This window comes from Clarias gariepinus, chromosome 4 (genome assembly GCF_024256425.1).
Source record: "Clarias gariepinus isolate MV-2021 ecotype Netherlands chromosome 4, CGAR_prim_01v2, whole genome shotgun sequence".
Classification (NCBI taxonomy): domain Eukaryota; kingdom Metazoa; phylum Chordata; class Actinopteri; order Siluriformes; family Clariidae; genus Clarias; species Clarias gariepinus.
In genome coordinates, this window is record NC_071103.1 from 27,347,379 (window position 1) to 27,373,837 (window position 26,459).

General features: G+C 38.4%; 1 protein-coding gene across 1 annotated transcript in view; it reads right to left on the bottom strand.

Annotated features, from left to right (window-relative positions):
* Positions 1-4,828: 4,828 nt before the first annotated feature.
* bckdhb (branched chain keto acid dehydrogenase E1 subunit beta) overlaps positions 4,829-26,459 on the bottom strand; it is a 64,253-nt gene continuing 42,622 nt past the window's right edge. The window contains exons 9-11 of the mRNA XM_053495439.1: positions 21,852-21,938; positions 7,585-7,725; positions 4,829-5,094 (exon numbers count right to left, since the gene is read on the bottom strand). Of these exons, the coding sequence (XP_053351414.1) occupies positions 7,585-7,725; positions 21,852-21,938 (228 nt within the window). The 3' untranslated portion in view covers positions 4,829-5,094. The remainder of the gene's footprint in view (positions 5,095-7,584; positions 7,726-21,851; positions 21,939-26,459) is intronic.

Sequence of the window (26,459 nt, forward strand, 5' to 3'; positions counted from 1 at the left end):
TGGACCAACATTTCAGCATTCAGGAGAGAGAATAATCTAACTGCACAAAAATAAATTGTACATCACTTAAACACCAATTCAAATCATATAGCACTGTCTCCTTGCACCTTCAGGTTCTGGGTTCGACTTCCGTCTTGGGTTTGTGTGCATGGAGTTTGCATGTTGTGCTTCTTCTTGTGCTAGGTGGGTTTTCTCTGGGTATTCCAGGCGGCTACTCACCGTACAAAGACCTGCAGATTAGGCTAATTTGTGTTCCCAAATTGGCCATAGTGTATAAATGAGTGTGTGTGTGTGTGCATGGATTGGCACCCTGTGCAGGGTGTACCCCGACTCATGCCCTAAGTCTCCTCCGATAGGCTCCATGCCCTCGACTCTGCATACAGAATAAAGCGGTATATACGATGAGTAAGTGTTTCATATAGAGCTTTTAACAGTAGACACTTTCACGGCCCACTTTACAGAAAGCTGAATGTAGATTTAGAAGTCAGAAGTAACCAACACAAGAAAACAAGAAACTTTGGGAGGAACGTGACTCAGAAGGGAACTTGTCCTGTTCTGAGTCAGTGTACAGTTGGAATTTCGATTGCTACAGTTTACAGATGCCACCTCACATATTTCCAGGTTTGTGGTCGAAAATTTTTCTTTTTCTGCTGGACCACTGTTGTGTAAGTTCTTGCTGGTATGGCATGTTGATAAAAGGCCTTCGGTACACTTCCTGCGCCTTTTAGAATACGTATCAGATGTTTTCAAATAATGAGGATTGCATGTACAAAAAAAGCCCCAAATCAAAGTCAGGAAATCTAACAAAAAGATGGAAATGTTTTTGATTATTATTCTCTTGCAACCACAGAGATGTAAGGCTCCATTGTGGAAGATCTCTGAAAGGAGGCTCCACCCAGAGGACGTGGTGAGGACTGAGACACTTCAGAGAAGGGAAGCTCCAAACTAAATTGAGATGTGCCAGGAGCCCCAGCAGCTCCTGTGAATCCATCCTATTCCAAATATACTACAAACTCTAAAACAGCACTTCTGTAGACTGCTTTCAGCAAAACATGGAAAATCAACCTTAAATATGACCATTTTTTAAAATAAAGTTTATGAATCAAGCACATCTTTAGACAACAGCTAAGAAAAAAGGCTGTTATTGTTTATTTAACATGGGTGAGAATTAGGGATTTTTCAGTGATGTACACATTTGATGCTTCCACCATGTAGAGCATTGTGTTGTGTATCAACTACAAGGGTGAGTAAAAAATGATCTGCACTCCGGTTACTTTAAAACTTCTGTAGTTCACAGTCTTATCAGCAGTTTCCTTTAAAGCCTACTGTCTCCCCAGTCACTTTTGTGCTGGTGTGAATGTGTTACATTTGTACATACTACGATGTGAGCAAAAATGGATGTCCCACTTGTGATTTGTACTAAAGTATGGCAGTGTGCAGTGAGAAGTTTTTTTGTAGTCTGAGGATGTAGCTGGTGCCAAAACAACTCACAGAAGAGCATGAACAGAAGCAGTTGGATATTTGCAAACAAAATTTGGACCGATACTCTAAGGAATGTGAAAGTTTCTTAAAGAGAATTATTACTGGTGATGAGACATAGACTCATTACTACAAGACTGAGAGTATGAAATCATCGACCAAAAAAAAGTTGAAAAATTCAACCATCTGGAACTTTGATGCTTACAGTTTTATGAGATTTTCAAGACGAGTATTGGAACATTATCAGGTAAAATGTTCAACAATCAACAGGGCTTGTTACAGTGAGATGCTTATTGAAAAGCTAAACTTTTGCCTAAAGCCTAAACTTTGGATAAAACACAGAGGACTGCTATCCAAGGGCGTTGTGACCATGCATGGCGATGCACAATTCTGCCCACACTGTCGACACTCTTTGTTCTGAAGTGTTAAAGCATTCTGCCTGTAGTCCTCATCTTTCTCCATTGGAATTTTTCCCAATTTGGTCCCCTGAAAGCGCTATGAGAACAAAAGATTTCCTTTTGGTGGAGAAGTGAAGACAGCGGTGCATTTGTGGTTTGCAGCTCAGTCTAAAAAATTTTTAATAAGGGACTATGAAAGCTTGTTGACAGATACACAAAGTGTATTGAAAAGCAATGAGATTATTTCAAACAATTACGTTTGTCTTTTCTAAAATTTAAATTAAAAATTTCAATTATACAACCAGAAAGCAGATAATTTTTTACTCACCCTCATATTTCCTTATTATGTAGATGATATATTTATATAATATTTCCTTATTATATAGTGAGGTTTACCAGAATGTTAATGGACATAACACCATCTAACAATAAATGAATTTACAGTTATTATTTTGGTTTATTTAACAAAATTTCCATTATCCAGGAGCCTTCCTGCTAATTTCTCTAGCATTTAATTAACATGGAGTAGCAAAAAAAAAAAAAAAAATCACCACAGTGAAACTAATCAGGGAATGCTTTGTTTGGTAATGTTGCTGAATGTGCCATTTTGAGATGCTAAACAAATTGATAGTGCTGTATTCCCTCTCAAGCATAGCACACCTCTCCTACCTCATCCGGGGGAGGGCCTTGCTTTGCATTGTGGTCAAAGCCTGCTTTCACTCCAACCAAAATGACAGGTACCATTTTATTTTTGCATTCTCCCCATAATTTGCGGTCAGACGCCTCTCTGGTGCTTTGATGAGGTTGCTAGATACTTGGTGATTAGTGGCATTGTCTCAGTATTTAACCTTTTCTGTACTTGTTTCTGATGGTTTGTCTGTTTTTTTTGTGTGTTCGATGTCTAAGCCACAACCTCCCACTGAAGCAAACCAATAGCAGTACATGATGTGCAGGATCATACAAAAAAAGAACCACAGACATGATGCTACAGATGATAGGACACAAGATGGTCCTGTATATAATAACAGCCTTGAGTTGAGATAAAAATTTCCATCAGATCTTCGATGAGATTGAAAAATGGTACACTCTAAAAACTCAGAGGACCTTTTACCACTACTTGATTTAATACATGGATGCAAGTTAAACATTCTAATTAATTGATTTAGGTGAACTTTCTAAGTTGCAAACCTGATTTTTATAAGTTGTGATCAAATAATAATGCTGGTAATTATATTAACTTAATTTTGCATGTAATTTAAACTCGAATTTAATTGTTAATGAGTTGAAAACAAAATTTAAGTTGTCTTAACTTTAAAAAGTTGGCATAAGTAAATTTTTTTATGTTATATCCTACCCCCTATGCCTGGACGTGTTCCAGTGGTAAGATTGTGTGTTAACAGACTTATAGGCTAACCAAACTCAATATAAACAAAATTTCATGGTAAGTAACACTTAAATTTACATCTAATAGTTCTACTAAAGTAATAAATTTGCAATGGTTTCATTGAGATATCTGCTCAGCAAGAGAGCTGTTTGGAAAAACATTATTCAAGTTTTGCTAATTTGACCATTTGACTGACTGTAAGCTACATAATGTTAACTAATTTCAGTCACAGCCACAGTTTTTAAAATTCTTTTGTTCATTCACATAGATGGCTGTGTGCTTCCACACAAATTGTGTGGTAGCAAAAAAGTAAAAGCAGAGTGTTTCTTTTATTTTAGTTTGCTTGTATTTTAGCTACTTCTGTAATACAATTCAAAGTTAATATTTGTCTGGGTTTTGTGGTATTTTTCATAACATTAAAGGGTATGTAAAATGTCGGCATTGTGATTCTGACAGTATCACTGAGGTGTTTGTGTCCACCTGAAATTAATATTTTGCATCAATAGTTATTCAATAGACATTATCAACCTAATGAGAAGAGTGTTTTGTAAGTTTGTCAATATTGTTTTAAAAAATGGTCTGTGAGTGCAAACTGTAAATTTATCTCTCTCATTGGAAATGACTGGTGTCATTCAGAGCTTAGTCTCTTGGAATGTTCTATGACATGCTACTTGGCTTTTGACTGTTATATTTATAGAGATTTGCCTAACTTTTTTGTGATAGCATAATTTATTATGCTTAGTTATTCTTAATAAGGACCAGTTGAATTTTGAGTTTTTTATTTGCATTTTGTGCAAGATTTATATATAATTTGTTCACATACTCAACTGCAGTTGAAAATAAAAGCTAATTGCACAAAAATAATGGTTAAACTAATGTCTTTTTTTTTAATCTACTACATTAACAAAAACCAAAAAACCCTACATAAAAAGAAATCTGAAAAAAAAAAAATTATTTGAAGTCACTTAATTTTTTAAATGGTTGCTATTTAAAATTTTGTATAAATTATTATAGTAATTAAACAACATATAAAATTGCTTTAAAACAATATGGTAAAGCCATTTGGAGCAACATAATTTATACGAGTTATCAACTTAAAAACTTGCCTTTTGTCTAACAGTTAATAAGTAAGGGGTAATTAAAATAATCTTTGACTGAAGAGGAAAAGCTAATTCCCCCAACGCAAAGAAGCTTGTTGGTTCAAAATAATTTCAAATGAAGTTGTCATAACTCAAAAAGACTAATGCAAAACGTTACGTTAATTTTTTTTGTTAAGTCTAAACATTTCTTTTTAGAGTGTATGCTGGTTGGATAACTGACATGACATGGCCCTTTGAGGGTGGGCCAGAAGCAACACCTGTCCACCACATGCAGATCCAAACCTGTACATACTAACCTAGATCTAATGTATTTGAATTAATACCAGTGTTATATAGTGGGGAAGTTTCTGGTAGAGTGCAACCTAGTTTAAGAATTAAATTAAATGGACTAGAGCTAGAAACTAATACTGTGATATAAAATAAATCAATATGCCCATTAATAGAATAAAGAAAATACAACATGATTAGTGTCTTTAATTTGTTCAGAAACCAAAAATCCAATGTGACAAAGAATTTAAACAGAGGTAATCACAATGTAACAGCAAAAAGGAAAACATTAAGCTTCCAAATAAAATACAAAGGGCACACATTTTATCTATATTTTAGTGTTCATGAATATGGTTCTACACTGTTGAACATTGAAGTTCTTGGGTTTAAGTCAAAGTTCATCCATCCCAATGAGTTAGTTGCCTGCTAGGCAATGGTAGCAACATCTGTGATGAGTTTCCAGATTCTAAAAAAAGGCAAAGCATAAAAGAAAGATTTACATTGCTGAATTTGGGAGAAGAAAAGAGGAAAAGAAGGAAAAATGTGTTGATACAAGCAAAAATATAAAAAAAGAAATCAACATTTAAGCAGTTGACAGCAGAACATCAAGAACCAGCAGTGAACACAATAAAATATACTAGGGAGTACAGCCCGTAAGAGATACAAACAATGAAATGAAAATCCTTCTCACACTTAATTTCTACTTAGTCTTCATCAACTGAGATGGGTGGATTACACGAGTTCTTCCCCTATCTTCGCTTTTATGATGGAACTACAAAATAACAATTAAACTGGATTAAAATAGTCTAAGGAAGATGTGAGCAGTTGTCTCATTCCGCTGCATCCAGAAACCGCCCCTCACCAACTTTTGCTGGAGTCAATGAGGGACCGAACCTGAGCCAGAGAACAGTCCACCCCTACACAAGGGCTTTAGGCCAATGATTGCAATGATAAAAACGCAAACCCAGTGCCCATGGAATGAAACAGAATCAGAAAAGTTACATTTCTGGCCCTCATCAACATGGGAAATGCCGTCATCCCAGGGCCACATCATATTTCCTTATCTGCAGATGACTCTTTTACTATTGCATACCATTGGATCTTGTAGTAGTGCCACAAGGCAAAGTGGGCATCGTGATGCACCTGGCTAATTCACTGCTTCTCAGCAGTCATCTTGGAGTACAGTGGAAGAACATGGAGAACATCAATCCATCCCTGTTCCGCTCTGTAGTGTAGTACATGTAAGATATGCAAGCCCAAATCAGCCGCATGCTCCCTATAATGCACAAACAGGGAGAAAGCCCAAGCCTAGCAGCACAAAGCCTATGACCGGTCAGCACAACCCCGGGAGTTCCAGCCAGATGACAGAGTGCTCCTGTTAGTGTCCAGAGCCAACTATAAGTTTCTGGCCTGATGGCATTGTCTCTACACTGTCGTCAAACAAGTTTGGCCATTAACTACAGACTCCAACAGTCAGGTAAGAGAAAAAGTGCTGAGCTGTATCATATTAATCTCATAAAAAAGCAGGACAGAACCACTGCTACTTGTTTCAGCTCTTGCATCTCTCCTCCATTAAAACCCGACCGGGTATGACCATCCATCAGTGTCCTTGTAGATCCACAGAGGCCTGCCATCGAAAAGAGGTGGCCAAAATGCTCCACAATGGCATCATAGAGCTCACTAGCAATTGGTTCAGCCCGATCGTTGTACTGGCCAAGACCAGCAGGACCATAAAGCTCCGTAATAACTTAAGACGGCTAAGCCAGATCTTGGAGCTTGATGCCAATCCATTACCATAAATAGATGACTGGCCACTGAGTGGCTAGGCAAGTCCTGCGTCATCTCAATACTGAGGTGAAGGAAAAGAAGGCCTTTAGCATTGATCATGTCCATTGGCAGTAAAATCCACGCCTTTAGCCTGCAAAAGGCTCTGCCTCATCTAAACAATTCATGCAAATTATGCTCTGCCGTTACTGGATCTTTGACTACTTGGACGATGTGGTCTTCCAGTAATGTGACTTGCAAGATCACCTCCATTAACTTCGTTTGATGCTTGAGGAGCTCCAAAATGCAGGTCTGATTGCGAATGCAAGAGTGTGCCACTCAGGACGAGGTACAGTACCTGGGGAACTGTGTTGGCCACACGGCTGATAAAGCTAATGGGGAAAAAGTTTATAGGAATCTGCACCTACTCACAACCCATGACCAAAAAACAGGCAGAAACAAAGATGGCATACCAACAGCTGAAAACCCACCCTACCAGCTCCATATCCTCCATAACCGCAACTGCAACCGCCCTTTACTGGTGCACACAGATGTCGCACTTAGGCCTGTACACAAGTATAAAGTTCATGCCAGCTTAATTAAGGTATGGTGCCATCAAATGAGATGCCCTTGCCATCAAAAGCCTCTAAAGTAAAGGGCAACCCTTGCATCACCCGTCCCTCTCACTGCAGGACTATTCGTTTTTCCTGCATAGGGCCAGAGCACAGCATGGCAACTTGGATGGCCTCACCTCTCATTGTCCTGAACAAGCTCGAAGGTCAAGGTCTTCTCTCCCATTTTTTTCTCTCTCCATAGAGTCAGACTGTCCCATTCCACAGGGCACACCACTTAGAAAGGGCCACTGCTGAACCTTGATCACTTCTTGGCTTCCTTGCCTTTAGCCACTGAAAGCGGTGCTCATTGGCCTACCACTGCCATTACCAAAAGCCAAGCATTTGCACCTTCTTTGCCAACTTTCATGTTCCCTACTTTTGACCACCTTTTTTTATTTAATAAAAGAGCAATTCCTTCACCTGACCTTTGTCTCCCATGTCTCCTGTTTAAGGTCAAGCCACATCACTCATTAGGTTTTTGAAAACAAATGTAAAAAAACCCATAACTGACACTAATTTTTTTTTTTTTATAATAAAAAAAAAAGAGTTTTACAACTTTACTTATATTTATACCTCACCTAGTAGTTGATCATTCTTTTGACAGCCTCAAAACACTTCCATTTGTCTGGGATATAGAAGGGTTCAAAAATGTGAGCAAAAGGTGTATCATATCCACAAACCCTGGCGATAGGTGCCTCCAGGTTAAGAAAACATTCCTCCTGCAAGTAGAACCATAACATAATTAAGTTACAAGTACATAGATAAAATGCATTTGCTTGGGGGAAGAATCATGCTACATGTCCTGCACACCTTTAATCCAAGTTGAGAACAATGCCACAATTTCTTAATGCAAAAGAAATATCATGAAGAAAAATAATTTTATGCTATCATGTTTTCCCTTTTCCATTTTTCACAGTTTACTTGCAGGAAGTTTAAAAACTTCATCCATTCTTCTGTCACTGTCTTATATTCCATCTCACATTGGGGAAGGATTCAGTGAGCACTCCTCTTTGGGGAAGTCAGTCAAACAGAAATCTAAACACTTCCTTTAATCAAAGTCACTTACTACTGCTATCCCATGCAGTGCACAAAGCTCATGTAAAATAATGTCTTTATTCTCTTTAGGTGTCTGATTTCCCTTTACAGAGGCAGAAATAATTGGTAAGATGAAAGATGAGCAGAACATGGCATACTGTAATGCAAATTCTTTTTGAATACTTATAGTTTTTCCCCAATTTACTCTCTTCATTAGAGTTACCACACTGGTATCGCAAGTTAATCCTTGGATACTCATGAAGCCATTCAATGAATATTTTTAAATGGCTTCTTATTATAATGAATTAAATGTGCTTTTTTAAAAACAATGACAGAGGGGAAAAATAATTTTTAGAAATATTCTCTTTTGATTAATAATGTTATAATAAAATCTTTTTTAAAAAAAAGTGCTCAGTTCCTTTATTTGAAACTGTAAAAGTAGCATTTACATTTTCTAGTCTTCATGTGAAAATTTCGCCCCCTGGATTTGGGTAGTCTGGCCTCCCTCATGCTCAATCTGTTTGGACGTGAACTGTCTAAACTGCCATCTTCAGGTCTCTCCAAAAATATTCTATTGGTTTTAAGTCTAAGGTTTTATTAATGCCAATCAAAGGCCATTTAGACCTGTACCTCTCGTGATTTGGGTCATTGTCCCTGGCAAAAGGTAACCCTTCACCCCAGTTTTCAGCAGGTTCTCTTCAAGCCCATTTTTGTACTTGGCTATGCTTAATCATCATTGCATTGTGACCACTCCTTATGTCCCTGCTGCTGCTAAGTGCCTCCATAACATGCTGCTGCTGCTACCGCCATAGGGATAGTATTAGCCAGGTGATAAGCAGTACCTGGCTTTAACAGAAGTGGAAAATTTACCAAAAAGCGCAAATACTGTCTCTGATACTCTGATGACTATGTAGATTGCTTTTGCTTTGTCCTCAGAGTCCTTTAAGTGGCCGTCATAAGCTTTTAACTCAGGAGTGGTTTCCATCTTACCACAATACCATATAGACCTGATTGATGGAGTAATTCTGAAAAGCCTATTGTTCAGACAAGTTCTGCCATCTTTTATTAAAACCTCTGAAGCTTTGTTAGCATAACCATTAGTTTCTGACCAACCTCTTCCAGCTCAGTTAATGAATTTAGCTCAATACTTAAAATTAGGGTATAATACTGTAACAGAAAAGGTACAGTATTATACCCTTGCTAGATGTATGTCTTGAGATCATTTGAACAGTTCCTTAGATGTCATGGATTAGGTTTTGTTTTAGCATTTACAAATGTGCTTAATTTATGTTAAATCAACTGAATTTGCCACAGATGACAATAATTAAAATCTTGTACATTTCAGAGTGTTTTAGGCAAGGGTCATCTAAATGAGATATTTAACTACATGTTTAATACATTAAAACTGAAGGGCCTGAATACTTTCTGAAACCACTGTAGCTGACCACTGCTCAATCATATTTATTGATTCTTACATGATCTATTTATTTATTCATTCAGTACCCGCTTTATCCTGGTCTGGGCAATGGCTCCAAAGCCAATCCTGGAATTCTGCGCATGAATTGGTAACAGAACCTAGATGGGATGCCAGTCTATCACAAGACACCATCAACACCCTTATTCATATCCAAGGAGAGCATGTGTATTCCATCCAGTGACTCATGGTTCAACCAAGGACCCTATAGTCATTAGGTGGCAACAATATCCACTGCACGACCACAAAAAAAGAATGTCTCTCGGACTGCATGGGGCAGGTCTTTAGGTTTGAATGGATGTCTGCCATTCCAACCCAATCAGCCTGACATAATGATCTCCAGCCTTGTGCTCATCAACATTCTCACCTGAGTTAACAAGACGATTACTGAAATGATCTCAGCAAGTCCTTTAATAACAGCAATGAAATGCAGTGGAAAGGTTTTTTTTGGGATTAAGTTCATTTTCATGGCAAAGAAGGACTATGCAATTCATCTGATCACTCTTCATAACATTCTGGAGTATATGCAAATTGCTATTATAAAAACTTAAGCAGGAACTTTTCCAATATTTATGTAATTCTCAAAACTTTTGGCCACGACTGTACATTCTGAAAAAAGGTGCAGAACACAACTATGCACCCATTGGGAAAGATTCCTTTTATTTACCAATGATGGGGGCTATTGACTGCCATGTAGTGTGGAAGTAGTGTCATTAGTTTCATGAGTTTTCTTCTCTTCTTGTACACTCAATGCTCAATATTGTGTACCTAACTGCAAGTTGTTTGATGAGTACAGGGGATTTTATCTAACATTTTAGTACTTCTTTTAATGATTTATGTTATCCATTTTGTGACTTCTTTTTTTTCTATTAGACCCAACAATGTCAGCCAAAAGGCCCTTTTGTAAAAATAGGGGACATATCACAGATTTAAACATTCTGGGAACTCAAACTGCTATCATTGGCCAAAAATAAAAGAATAAATAAATAAATAAATAAATAAACAAACCAATAATATTATTTTATTTCTGTTGGTCTTTCAGCTGCTCCTGGCAAGGGGTTGCCCCAGCGGACCATCTGGTCTGCACATACAAGCTTGGCAAAGTTTTTACGCCAGATGACCTTCCTGATGCAACCCTCCCATTTTATTCAGGCTTGGTACCGGCACTGCATCCAGTGGCTGCAGTTTGGGCATTATTAGTTATTTAATATTACTATTCATAACAATAAACTAATAATAATAATAGGCGGGGCCTAGCACCTTGCGCTATTGACTCCCATGCACATTTTGCACACATTACACACTATATAGGGCTAATGTCAGTTCGGGCCTTAAATATTTTTTTTGTGTATGTGTATGTGTATGTGTGTGTGTGTGTGTGTGTGTGTGTGTGTGTGTGTATGCGTGTGATGTATGTGTGTTTCTGCATCTGCATGTGAGAAAGAGGTGTGTGTGTGTGTGTGTGTGTGTGTGTGTGTGTGTGTGTGTGTGTGTGTGTGTAAATGTTAACATTTATGATGTGTACTTGTGTAGAATAGGCCACAAATGCTGGGGGGAAAAATCCATCACACAACAATGTTACTTAATGTGATGTCACTCAATATAATTTCACACAAAGTTATTAACCACTTTTCGGCATAAGTTTAAGGCATCGTCACAGCTCACCTGTTTGCGATATCAGGGATTTTTGTTTGGTGTCGATCTTATAAATCCCCTAGAAGAAGTATAACAAAATCGATCGCATGTATTTTGCGAATGACCCAAAACTGACTGCATGTCATGTTGAGCCCATAGCATGCAGTGCGAAAGTTGTTCAGATCAATGAACTTTAACCGTGTACCTGGTTTCACATGCATAGGTGCAAGTGTATATGTGCAATTGTGTATGCAGCGAAATCTTGTCTGAGGGCCCCTGAGGGGACCCAGGCATGGCAGACTCTCAGGCATCCTAACGGCAGCAGATTCCAACCTGTCTGCCAATTTTCATGCGTTTTTGAGCATGTTAAGAGCCCCAAAAAGCCCACACTGGTGGGGGGAGGAATTCTTAGGAAAAACAGGAGGGTCCTGTGCACCCTATAGTTCTTGGGCCATAATAATAATAATGATGATGATGATGATGGACACCATGTGTCACCTCAAAGTGCATTGTATTTGTTATCAAGGTTGTTATAAAAGTTCTCACAATACCTTTAAGCATTTAAAATAACAATATAACCTGAATGACATAATTAGCATTAAAGAATTACTAATAACACCATAATTGTTAATTATATTTAGCCTTTTTTACCTATCTCCATCCTAACGCTGGTGTATCATTCTGACCATGCACCAACAGACTAAACCTCCAATGCAACTGAAAAGTATGGCGTTTAATCAGTGATGTGCTGTTTTGTCAGGGGGTGCTTGACAAGGCAATTCATCTATTACCTTACCGTATTACTGTATGATAGACATGAAAAAGAGATTCTGTTCAGTCTCTCGCACAACAAGTACAGGCTTAAAAGACCACAAGTACATAAATGTACACGAATCAAGCTAAGTGTTGTTTAAATTTGTCAAGTGAATATTGAAATAGCATTGAAAAAAACAATTCAATGTCTTCCTAGGAACCTCATATCACCATTCTCCATCTCTCACCTGGGGGCCTGCATTTCCAAAATACCAGGCCAGTAGCTAGAGGGCTTGTATGAGGCAGATGTAATTTTATGTCATTTAGCCTCAAAGCAGATGAGTCCACCTGCCAAGCCAGTATATGTCTGGAGAACAGCTTCTCGTCACCACTTTCAATGACTAGAGCACTATTTCTATAATAAAAAAAAAATCTTTAAATACACTTACTGGAAAGGCACAAGAAGTGTACAGCCTGGTCACAGGCCACCGCATCTGGACAGTGAACTTCAGCAGAGCTGCAGTTTTACTAAAATCAGTGTTTATTTATGAGAAGTGCATGATTACATGCAATATACTTTAAATGTCAGAGTAAAAATAAAACGACAGCTCCTAGACTGACTCCGGAAAGAGTTTTTCTTTGGGACATTACTTAAAAAAATATTTTACTGCTCAAACACTGCACTCATAAATTTGGTCCATTTTTACCAAACTACTACTACTACTAAAAAAGAATGAATAAAAAAAAAATTAAAAACCTTATGTCAGCAAACGGCCACAGATTAAAGATTATTTAAAGTGTAGAATGATTGAAAATGCTAGTGTCCCTAACCATACATGCCAGAAAAGAGTATTGAAAACTGTCTCCTAGTGGAAGCCAAAGTCAGATGAGGATAGCCACATTCTGGCATCTGGTATTTTCTCGTTCTTGAATTAGATATAGCATTTAGTGACTCCATTCTTGTTGAGTGCAAAACACATTTAATCAGACAGAGTTTGCACTATTTCAGTTGACTTGGAGCTGCAGAATAAATTTTGAAACAAAGACGACTAGTGGTGAGAAACGCATGCACATATCATAAAACCTATAATCATAACTCATCTCAGATGTGCATGCATTTGATCATACCAAATTCAGTGACAGCCAGGAAAGACTGGATGACAACCATGAATAGCGTGGTGACTACTGGAGAGACAGCAACCGGAGCAGAGTGGGCTGGCAACCCGTTCTGTGTCCCCCAAAAGGAAGACACCCAACCAAGCTACTACGAATTCCTTAGAAAGATACCCGCAGGGGTGCCCGAAAGTGGGGATGATAAGCACCCCAGTTTGATGGTCACAATGGTAACAGAGACAGGCAGCGGGCAAATAACAATGAGAAAGCAGTGTACATGTGGTAAAGTCTGCAAGAACATCCATGGCTTAAAAATCCACCAAGCACCAAGTTTGTTGGGAGCAGGAGCAACACAACGCAAAGGTGTTTATTCTGGTGAGACGTAGAAGGAGCCTGGCCCGGAGTCCCCGTAACCTTCAAGTGCTGTCGACTAATCCCTTAAACATCAAGTCAAACCGGAGGCAAATTAAATGGCCTGCAGCCACAATGACGGCACTGTGGAAGCAGTTTAATGATGTTGACCGAATGCTGGAGGCAACAACCAAGAGGCTGACCGGAAACTTCAAGTTATGACTACAGTCATTGTCAGCATTGCAGATGAATGGTTTGGTGAGGAGGAGAAGCAAAGCTCTGGGACTTCTTATACGAAAAATCAGCAGAGAAGATACACGATATCAGGAAGGAAAAGAAAGCTCTAAAGTCCCAGTATAAGGGGGCAGGAGAGGAGGAACGCAGTGGCCTTGCCCAGTTGATGTGCGTCCTCCGGAAGAAGATTAGGGTTCTTAACTGGGCAGAGTGGCACAGAAGGCGCCGGCGCAAGAGGTTATGAAAACAAGCAAGTTTTATTGCTAACCCTTTCAAGTTCACTAAAGAGCTGCTGGGGCAGAAGTGCAGCGAGAAACTTGCCTCCTCTCAAGAAATTAACCATCACCTCACACAGATGTACAGTGACTCCTGTAGAGAGCATCAGTTGGGAGGGTGCAACACTCTCACAGATCCACCAGAACTTGAGGTGCAGTTTGACACATCAAAATTCTGCGGGTCTTCCAGAGGAAGGGGAAGATCCCAGTTCAATGCCGAGTGGCAGAAGGGGTGTGGATTCCAAAGAACTCCACCCACTTAGACCAGTTCCACATCATCTCCTAGCTGTGTGTGGAGGCAAAGATCTTCTTTAGTACCATTTCCAAAAGGCTGTGCACCTACCTTACAAAGAACAATTACATTGACACATTAGTGCAGAACGGCGGCATTTCAGGTATGCCTGGCTGTGTGGAGCATACCGGTGTGGTGACACAGTTAATTCAGGAGGCCAGAGAGAACAAAGGCAACCTTTCAGTGTTATGGCTTGGTCTAAAAAAATGCATTCGGCTCCATACCACATAAGTTAGTCCGCTCACTCTGATAAAGCATCATGTTCCAAACAGGTGCAGAGACCTCATAGCTGACTACTATAACACTCAGGATGAGTGTCTCTGCTGGAACAGGTACATCAGCTTGGCATAAGGTGGAGATAGTGCAACCTGTGATGATACCCATCTCTGTGACACTGTTCTCCCTGGCCATGAATATGCTGACCAAGTCTGCTGAACCAGAGTGCAGAGGACACCGAATGAATTCTGGACAATGGCAGCCATCCATCCGGGCGTTCATGGATGACTTAGCAGTCATGACAGAATCAGCGCCAGGCTGCCGATGGATTCTGAAGGGACTCCATAAGCTAATGGGATGGGCCCGGATGTATTTTAAACCTTCCAAATCAAGATCTATGGTGCTAAAGAAAGGCAAGGTCGATAACATGTTCCGGTTTTACATCACAGGTAAAGCCATACCATCTCAGAGAAGCCAGTCAAGAGCTTGGGCAAGGTTTCTGACAGCTCTTTAAGAGATTCATTATCTATCCAGTTAACTTGTGCTGAGTTAGATCGCTGGCTGAAATCTGTGGATAAGTCTGGTCTACCAGCATGGCATCCTTCCCAGAACCCTGTGGCCCCTTATCTATGCTGTCCCAATCTCTATTGTTAAGATCTTAGAGAGGAAAGTCAGCAACCACCTCCGGAGATGGCTTGGATTAACAGAGAGCCTCACCGCATGAAATTCCTTATTTAGGCAGTGTATGATGTGCTTCCAAGCCCATCTAACCTACACACATGGGGCATAGCAGAAACACCAGCATGCCTATTGTGTTCCAAGAGAGGCACCCTAGAGCACATCCTCAGCTGCTGCAGTACGGCCCTTGAAGGATAATGGTGAAGATATGACCAAGTTCTTAAGAAGATCGCTAAAGTTATCAGCATGGGACTGGTGTGGGCAAAGCAGTTTTATCCCTCCAAGAAAACAATCGCCATTGTTAGAGCCGAGGAGTAGGTACCCTCAGACAAAAGAACTCCGGCAGGGATCCTGACCTCAGCTAGAGATTGCCAGCTTTTGGTGGACCTTAAACAACAGCTAAAGTTCCCCAGCCACACTGCTGTAACCACCCTTTAACCAGACATGGTACAAAGCAAGTTGTGCTATTGGAGCTTACAGTCCCATGGAAAGGCAGCTTGGATAAAGCCTTTGAGAGTAAGCTCTCCAAGTACGCAGTAGTGGTCAGTGACTGTCAGCAGGCTGGGTGGAGAGCGAGGTGCTTTCAGTGGAGTTTGGATGCAGAGGTTTTGCGGCCCGTTCCTTAGCCCGAGCCCTAAGCAGTTTAGGCATCAGAGGAGAGCTATTCACAGTACCACTGAAGCGGAGAGGGCCTTAAGATGGCTGTGGCTTGGAGATGTAGGACTGTTTTTAAATCTGACACGTGTGCTATTAATATTTCTATTTGCACCTGCATTTAATATTTTCCAACAGATTAACCACAAAAATAAAAAATAAAAATATGAAGAAATATTATATATTTTCTATGAAAGTAAACCCCCGGTCTGGCATGACTTTTTGGCAATCCTGATGCACACCTTTTGTTTTAATTATAATGTTAAAAGCTTCCAATCTTTAATTACTAAATATGCCAATCTTGTAATCAATACAATCTACAAATTTAAAACAAAATATGGAGGAAGAAAGGAGAACACATACACATTAAAAAAAATATATACAAAACCATGATCTTAATCACACTTAGAATTAAAGTCAAGGATCATCAACAACTAAAAACATTGAAGACTGCTCACAGAGAAGCTTGTGATTTTTGAAAACACCATTGTGTGTTAATTGCTTCAAGGTGCAGGACCCAAACCATAAATGAGCTGTTGTGTTAGCGTAGAGTCATTGACTCAGTACTTAGTATCATGGATCTCCAACCAAATAATTGAGTACTTTTAAATATTTAATCAGATGATGTCCTTTCATGCAGTTTTAGATAACCCGCTTCTGGCAGTGGTAGATGCTTTATTAAAGCTTCCAGCCAAAAATCCCAACAAAGGAAAATAAACGGGCAACACTAAATTTAATCCTAAATTTGACTGCTGTTTGTACAGAGCACTATTTAATCTATCTAATGCAGACCTTACGACTCCATAACTGCTAGATCTTAATTATGTTCTAAAACACACAAAAAAGAAGTGATCTCTATTAAAGAGATAGTATCCTTCTTGGGAAGGCATTACATTATTTTCAGAATTTAACTCAGTGCTAGCACTGTAAGTAATAAACTACCATCTTATTTAGGTTACACATCTGCCCTGTAAAACACACACATGCAGAGTGTGAGTAGTACTCAGTACTCACTTTGATGAGCCACCCATCACCACAACTCAGCACAGAGAGCTCTTACTGTTTAAGGGTTAATTCCTATTGATTCAAATTACAAGTTACTGACATCAATCGAAGACCACTCGGTCAGGCAACTGGGCTCTTGTAAAACGTGGTAGGTCTTCTCTGATGTCAGTGTGCAGTTTAGTAGCAGCTGGCTATGGCAAGAGCATGAAAAAATACTGCATGTGGTTCAAGTTTAATGTTTAACCCAAAGCTGGTGGAGTCATTCTGGGAAGTGAAGATATCCTGGCAAAAGATTTTAGATAGGCTATTTATGTAATTCAATAATATGAACATCTGAAGAAAGTCAGAGCATCAGTAGTAGATCCTATACTAGATGCCTGAGATGGTCACAACTTTTTGATGTTTGCATTCTTCTGATAGCATACTGTAGCTGCAGCCTCAGGGCCAATACCACCAAATGTGAAAGAGTTTCCACAAGGTGAATGCTTGTATGGGCCCTTTTGACCTCTCTAGAACCATTCCTATTACACACCTTTACTATTAACAAATTCCTATGAAGAAAGCATGTAGTGTGTGCTAAACAACAACGACAAACTTCGTTGAACAAGAAACAGATGAGTGACAAGAAGAGCCAGAATAGAAGTGTTTTAAGGGAACTGTCAGAAGACACTTTTCACCATCCTCCTCTGACTACCCTAAAAGCCCATTCAGACGATCACATGAGCTGAGCCTTTTCTTCTTCCTCATACACATATGCACACACCTCATAATGCCAAACAATGACACATGACACAGCTCTAGTTAGAACAGGATGCTTTCATCCCCTCGTGCAATTCCAACTGCCTTCATGAGCAAAAGAGAGAAACAATAATCCAACAATTCCACCGAGGTGTCCAGGAATGGCTAGATCGACCTAAAATTCCCTTTGTTCCAGCCATGAATCCAGAAATAACAGGACACAGCACTCCTCTCCCATTCTTAGGGAGTCACTGTAAGACTTGCTGGAGGGAGTGGTAAGGGAATGTCAGTCTCATGAAAGACCAGAAAGCCTATTCCATTCTCTTTCACTTTGGTGCAGAGAGGACTTTAGGACATAGTTTAAGGGTATAGCATTAATCCGACTAGAGTATGAAAAATTTATACTGGCAAGTTACTTGCTGTAATAACTGAGAGTAGTCTTGCACATCATTTTTTTTTATAATTCAGCAGACAGTCTTGTACAATTTGTTAGTAAATGTAGCCAAAACCAACCTACTTTTCTAACAAAAAAAAAAAAAAAAAGGAGCTCATGTGACTGACTAGCAGAGTAGTTCACTGGCAGTTTAGCTCATAATGCTTTAATAACTTTTCAAAATAGAACTCCATCAGTCCAGTGTAGGTGTCCTGAAAAAGCAAATTGTGCTCAAGGATTCAAAAGCTGTTTTTCTATTGACAGCACAAAGGAATCAGACTTAAACCTTTAAGATTTTAAATCCTATGGCCTGAAAAAGAGTTTCATAACTCTTTAGACACTCCACAGCTCATTGGCACAGATTCTGAGGCTGAGACTAGGTTGTTTGCATGTGGTGCTCAGGCAGCCAAATCATAATCTCGAGTGCCTCAGACAGGCAGATTATAATTCCAGGGTATCACTTTATTTTTTCATTATTGTCTGGGACACATGACTCGATGGACTGCTGAGTAAACAATTCCTTGCCTTTAGTAGCTCGTGGTCCTGGCTCATCACACACACTGATTCACATTTACCAGTCTGAACATTTTCTACAAGAGGTGGCTAACTTAGTAGCCTGTAGCCCTCCTTAGGGCCAACTGTGCATCTACAGCATGCTGTTGTTCCGTGGGAGTTGGGTTTGTTATATTTTTTCTATGCACTGTTCATTTAACACGAATCTATAACAAAATTGAGCTGTTGTACTAGGTACGTCATTGACTGATTCCTCTGTTGTGAATAGGTCTATGAATTTTTTAATTTTTTTTGGAAACATTACATAAAATTACATTTTAAATGAATAAAAAAAATAGGTTCAAACATTGCACAAACAAAATGTAGTGACGAAGTATATTACATTGTCTTATACCAGCAAAAATATAACAAAAACAATGCTTTCATTTTCAGTGAGAGCGAATGATCAACAAAACACCGACAATAAGCCCTATATTCAAAAGAAATAATGAAGAAAATCATATAAAATCAGTTTAACCTTATAGGTACTACAAGTACTATTAGGAGACAAGGATTGTGTTAGGCATCTTCATCCTCCTTATTATAAAATGGTCTTCAAGTCTAAAGAAGGCAATAGTCCTACCCATGCTTCTGATGTTGTACTGTTGTTTTTTTTATAATTCAGCAGACAGTCTTGTACAATTTGTTAGTAAATGTAGCCAAAAAAACCCTTTTTTCTAAAAAAAAAAAAAAAAAAAAAAGCTCATGTGAGCATTTTTAAATCCTCATCTATTTTACCCTCTACCATTGAAAAGACAGTTCTGCAACATATCCAATTACAAACTGTTAGAATGTGCAACAGACATCTCAACACTGTTGATCACCCTGGGATACACATCACATCACATTGCACAGACAGATTAATCTATAATAATGCACATGCCACTTTATTTACTTACTGGACTGATATATGATTAACAGCACTGAGACGCTTTGATTGCACTTTGTCTCATCATGGTACTGCACTGTCATTGAAGCACAATTACTCTCCTGTTAATATCACAACTCTTGCTGTACAGACACTTTATTATACTAAATTTCCATGCTTATACAGCTATGGCGCCTTTACTTAATTCAATTTTTTTACTGTTATTTTTAAATTTAATTTTTTTTACATTAGAAATATTTATACTCACTCATTTTGCCTCTCTGTATAATCACATTAAATTTCCTATCCTGTACGGTTCCGGTTCCTGTTCCACTTTATTGACTCATTTCAACCTAATTGTCCTGCGGGACTGCGCACCTTACTTTTTGTATATTCTCACAGACCTTTGGTTGAAAACTCAATTTGGGTAAGCAAATTATATAAAGTACAAGATTTTAAAGCAATCACCAATTAATGATTGATAGCAGTATTTAAAAAGATGTATAGGAGTAAATACTGTCTAAAAGTCAATATGATATTAAAAAAAAAAAAAAAAAAAAACTTTGCCCAGTGTCTCATTCGTTGTGTTTCACTTTCTTTTCTGGTCCTCAGCAAGTAACGCCATATGACAGACATCTTTTAATTCATTACTGCTGCTGCATTTAAATTGTTAAGCATTGTTCCTTTTTGTGAAACATTATGAATAAACACCTCCAAAATACACATGATTTTATTACTTCTGGATTTTTCATCAGCTTTTAGTATTACCCAACAACATATTTTTGTTGGTGCTTTAGAAATTTTGATGAAAACTTTTAGCAGAAAATATGGATTACATATTCAATTATAAGAGCTGTGCTTCTCTTCTACTCCGTGGATTTCCAGATATTGCTGATGACACACTGACCATCAGAATAGGGTAATTTGTTAGATTGTGTGCTTAGAAATTCTTCCATCTCGAAACATTCAAGTCAATCCTCATTGATTTCTGAAGGAAATATCATTCCGCCTCTTTTAACCTCATCTCGTGTAATAATGGGCGCAATACAAGCTCCTATTAAAGCCAATAAAATTATTTAAGGTACTAAAAGATAATATATGACCTTTGTGGGTGCATAGGAAACATGAAGGTATGAACATGTCTTTATCCACAGTAGACTAATAAACAATTGAGTCTAATATTAAGCTCACAGCCTCCAGTGACAAAAAAAATAGCACTGGGCAAACAATCTAACGTATAAATTCTGCCCAAGCTTGGTTAGCTAATAAATTCATGACTCAAATTTGTGATGATCTTTGTAATTGTTGTTAAACCCAGAAAGGTTGTGTATTTAATATATCTGTGACACATCATCCAGGCGATCTTTATTTTTCTGCCTCATTCTTTACAATTATTTATATAAGACAACTTCCTCTGGCTAATTCATCGCCTGCCACCATATACAGTCCTAAACTGAGGGAGTACAGACATACTGTTGCACACACATAAGCGCAACCTTAATAAGGCCTTAGAAACGTCAAGCACCATAAGCTTATATAATATACTATTACTAAACTAAATCAGTAAATTCAAAAAAATTACTATTGTCTCTCAACTGCCTAAAAAACAAATCTCATGAAAGAATGAGATTATGGTAGACTTTAAGACTGCACATTGATGAGACTAATGTAAGTGGGACAAATATTAGAAGAATATATTATGGAACAAATATTTGAAGAATATATTATGGAACAAATATTAGAAGAATATGTTCAGAAAGAGGAAAGCTAATTTATAAATCCATTAACCTCCTTACAACCAAACAGTAATGTGTACTGTACCTTCCTAATTCCCTTTATTGTTATCAAACCTCATTAGACTTAAATTTATCAGTGATTTTAAACAAGAGAAAATTTGGCAGTGAAGTAATACCTTATGAGGATGTTACAATGAAGAGTGAAAATGTGGCACTCATATGAGGACAGTGAGGTTTCAGGAGGTTAAAACACTGACCAAGAACCATACTGTATATAGAAGGTAGGGAAAAAAAAGAATAAAAGACTTTGCAAGCTAAACTTATGTTAAGGAATTTAAAAGTTACACATGAGGGAATGGCAGGACTAAGGGGCTTGCAGGTCACATAAATAAAATCTGTGACCCAAAATCATCTTTATTACACAAAAGGATATGCGACAGCAATAAGAAATTTAATTGATTATTCCAATTAAATTATCATGGGCAAGTGGATCATCAAGGCTGTGGTCGCCATCATCGCTCAAAGCAATCACAGCCTTGACGAGAGACTTGCACATGATCATTTACCAGCATATTTTAATGTTCTTCTGTCCTGAGTAGAGAATAACGCAGACAAGATTAATGCATGCCTTAAGCATTAGCTACTTGACTTGCTTTTGTGAAATAATGATGATTTCTAGGTAATTAAATCTAAGCAATCTGATCTAATAGAATTTTCAAAGATGTTTTTTAGCTTCCCAAGGTCTCCGTCTAACTCGTAAGAAATTTAACCTGTCTGTAGTTTTTTTTTTCTTTTCCTTTTACCTGCACTGTTGTGGTGATCTCTGCAGCGAAGCCTCCAGTCACTGGAGCCTCATGACTGATCAGCAGCCGCCCCGTCTTCACCACAGACTATGAGAGAACAAATATAAAAACACAAGACATCAATGAATGATTACACCAATTAATGAATAGGAATAATTAATCAATTAAAAAATCATATTAAAATCAGATCTCAATTTTATTTAAAATGCTTGAATAAAATGAGGCAAAACATGGAACAAACTAAGTCATTTACTTCTGATATCTTGTGGCGTTTTGATTTAATTATATAATGGGTTTCTGATTAAAATTCACTGAATCCTTGGATTGCGAGTAACACAGTTTGCGAGTGTTCTGCAAGACGAGCAAAGATTTTTAATAAATTATGACTTGGAAAACAAACAAGTCTTGGTTTACGAGTACCGAGTATCCGTATCACACATGTGCTTCTTGTTTTGACGCTGAGTGTCACGTGATCACAACTGAGCCAACGGTTTTTCTCTCTCTTGCGCTGCAGAATTGTGCAGGATAATTGGTTTTATTTTTACTTTATATTATTTTTATGTATTTATTTTTTTTGGGGCTGTGGAACAAATAATTTGAGTTTCCATTATTTCTTATGGAAAAATTTTATTACGTTTATGAGTGTTTTGAAATACGAGCCTACTTCTGCAACAAAATATGCTCATAATCCAAGGTTACACTGTATGATCAAAAGACTGCCAACTGCTGAATCCTAATTTCTATTAAATCACAACAAGATTCTGTTAAAATTCACATGCCTCCAGGACTTGATCATATGAACAGCACTTGCTGTTCAAGCTTTAATTTTAATTTTCTACAAACAAAACCCTTCACACGTTGTATCATCCATGTGCTAAGCTTTCTCACTTGATCTAGATGCAGTAAGGACTCACACGCAAACAGTAACAAGCGTAGGTCTAAAGGTTTCTATGACAACCTAAGGCCCTGTGGAGGTTACCCACAATGCCTTATAATGACCATATGCCTCAGTGTTTAAATACAGATTACAAATTCACTCAAACACACTGTACTACTCTTAGGCTGTTAAAAAATAAACATGCAGCCGCAGCTCTGAGCCCTTGACAAAGCAGCCAGAGGATTAGTCAGAGCCGGAGATGTAAAAGGGTCACCCTGCCACCAGTGAAACACAGCATCTGTCAGTTTACACGCAGGAAAACAGGAGGTCAGGCACACCTGTGTAAGCAGGTGCTGACTTCCCAGAAAGCCTTAATTGTCAAAGCAGGTATGGTTTTAGGTGGTATTTTATATTCCATTAATTAAAATCAGAACGCAGTCTTTTCATTAGAAGGCTGCTGTGTGACTCAGACTGCAGACAATCAGTCTGCATACAAACAGGGGTGGGGAAAAACCTAGGAGACACACCTCAAATCTATTTGATAAGAACCTAAGAAACTTCTCCATGATGTGTCCACTATGGTTAATGATGTGATGTGACTTTAAAGTGAGGCCTGCATGCTGGTATAGTCTGATGAACACAGTGATCAAGCAGGGCAGACATTTCATCTCAAACGGCTGAAGCCCCACATTACTGCAGAAGGGAAAGGCCCCACCCGCAACATACCACAAAGCACATAGGATGGTGCTTCACAGGACAGTTGAATAATAACCCAAAGCAATTCAAGAGCTGTTTAGAGAAAAGAAATAAAACTGTTCTTCAATGGGTCAGTTAAAATAAACATCATTGTCGCAAAAGAAATTTAGTTTGCAGCCAGGCATTAAATTCATTATTGACTAAACTTGCAATCCAGTAATAATAAAAATAATAGCAATAATGGTAATACACAAGGGTATAAAAGAAAAAAGAAACAATTCTATGTACAATACACAACTAAATCCTACTGCATTGTTAGATTTAAGCTCAACCACTACAGAAATAAAAGAAAGGCTAAGATGTCTGATTTTTGGTTCTGGAATCCTGTAGCAACAGTCTAAAGGCCAGAGGTCGAAATCCTTGTGTAGTGGGTGATCAGGACAATTAATGATCTTCAAAGCATTCTTAATAACTAAAATAGATGTGCAGAAGCTGAACATGCTCCATTCCAATCACTTTAATGGCCACCTTGACAGGGTTAGCCAGCCTGCTCTTATTAACCAGGCTGAGACAGCTAAACCAAACCACCATTCAATAAGTAAAAACAGATTCAATAAAAGACTGATGAATCAAAGTGATGCAAGCTTTGCACACCTTAAAAGAACTCATCTTTCTTAGAAGGAACAAACACTCCTGGACCTTTTTACAGATTAGATCAGTGTTTCACTCAAAACAGAGCTTGTTAACAATAACATTGCCTGAGTATTTGTTCTTTTTGTACGATTACCTAATCAATATCTGTGTCATAACTGTTTGTCTGAGTAGTGTGTCTGAGTAGTGTGTGCGTGTGTGTGTGTGTGTTCGTGCAATGTGTTCCTCTAAAATCAACAAGCATTTCTTAGGATTTTATTACATTTTATGAATTATTAAACGAATTAAATTTTCACACCATGACCTAATGTAATCCAACACCAGCCCATGGTCACCCACTGACTAACACACTGACCTATCAATCAACAGAAATCTAATATCCAGCCAATATGATTTCCATTTATATTAAAATTTAATAAAAGTTTTTCATCAAGTTAATATGACTGCATAGTGTTTAATGCAGAAGAAAAGTTAATAAACAAGAGCCTGGCATGGTTTATAGCAGACAATGTGATGCAGTAGCAGGTATAGAAGCAAAACAGAAGTGGATCTAGCAGCCTTTTATGTGCCTTAGAATATCTTAATTCTAAAATTCTCACTTACTCACATTCTATACCGAGCTTTATCCTGTATTTAGGGTCGCGAGGACCTGGAACCTATCCCAAAAGACTGAGGACACAAGGCGGGGTACCCAATCCATTGCCGGGCACACACACTTACATTCTCATTCACACACTACAGGCAATTTTTTGGGAACGCCAATTAGCCTAACCTGCATATCTTTGGACTGTGAGAGGAAACTGGACTATCTGAAGGAACTTAGCAAGCACAGGGAGAACATGCAAACTCCATGCACACAGAGACGGGAATCGAACCTGGACCGTGGAGGTGTAAGACGACAGTGCTAACCACTACACCACCGCCTTTTAATACTCCCTGAATATTAAACCCAAGGCCAAAAAACCCACAAACTGAATTCTGCTGCAGTAACGGCATCTCAAGGGAGGTAACTCAGCATTTTGTGATGTTCATGGTTTTACTTGAAAAGTTTTTGCAACCAAGTATTAAAAATAAACTTAAAGTGTATCCCCAAACAATCCACACAATATTTTGATCCAACTCCTTGAATTTCAAAGCCCTATTTCAAAACCATCTTAATTGCTCCCATTTCAAGTTAACGTTAAAGGAATACAGATGCAGAAATATAAAAAATGTATATCACTGTCCAAGTGCACCTGACCTGAATATAAACACACACACACTGTATATACAGTGGTAAATATGTGAAGACAGATAATCACTGCCAGGTTTAGCTGCATGCTGCATTTAAATACCCTCACTGCTCTGATCTCTCGTGTGTGAATTGGACTACAGAATGATGAAGTCAATGAGGATAATAAGCGCGGACATGCCATGTGTCTGCAGTGCTGTTGCTGAGAGAACACACTGAGCAGCTGCGGTATGCAGTGGTTTCTCACGAAGGCTGGTTGTGAGCAGATGTTAAGAGCTGCAGCACTGATCTGGGGCCAATCTTTACCAATGCAACTTTTCCACTGCAGCAGTAAACCCTCTTTGTATCGCTTAAATTTAATTAGCCGTCCTATGTAAACAGGGTTTGGCATTTGCGGTACTAAGTTCTTTGGATGAATTACAGACATGGTGAGAAAATGTAAGGGCTGGAAAATTGGAGTAGACCATATACTCGCAAACTCCTAGTTAAAGCAGCTAGCTACATGGTATGGCGTGTCCATCATCATCACCACCACCACCACCACCACTGACATCTTACTAAGATTAAATCATTAATTCATATTTGTAGCCCCTTTATTTTTAGCGGTCAGTGTCAGTAAATCTACACTCTATCCTACAAATATTGGCAACAAGCCAAATAAATTACCTTGATTTTTAACAATGAGCTTCTGCATCTTGAAAATCCCGAGGCCAAATGAAAAAAGATGTTCTGGTCAGATGAGACCAAAAATGAAATTATTTTAACACCACCAAGCAATAGGTCTGGTGAAAAGTTCTTACAGTAAAGCATGGAGGTAGGTAGGTGTGTGTGTGTGTGTGTGTGTGTGTGTGTGTGTGTGTGTGTGTGTGTATGTATATATATATATATATATATATATATATATATATATATATATATATATATATATATATATATATAAATGAAATCAAACAACTTGTCAGAATAGAAGGAAAGTAGTAGCTCAGGGGTAGCTCAGTGGTTAAGGCATTGGACTACGGTTCGGTAGATCCCAGGTTCAAACCCCAGAACCACCATGTTGCCACTGTTGGGCCACTCAAGGCCCTTAACCCTGAACTGCTCAGATGTGTAATGAGATAAAAAAAAAAAAAAATGTAAGTCGCTCTGGATAAGA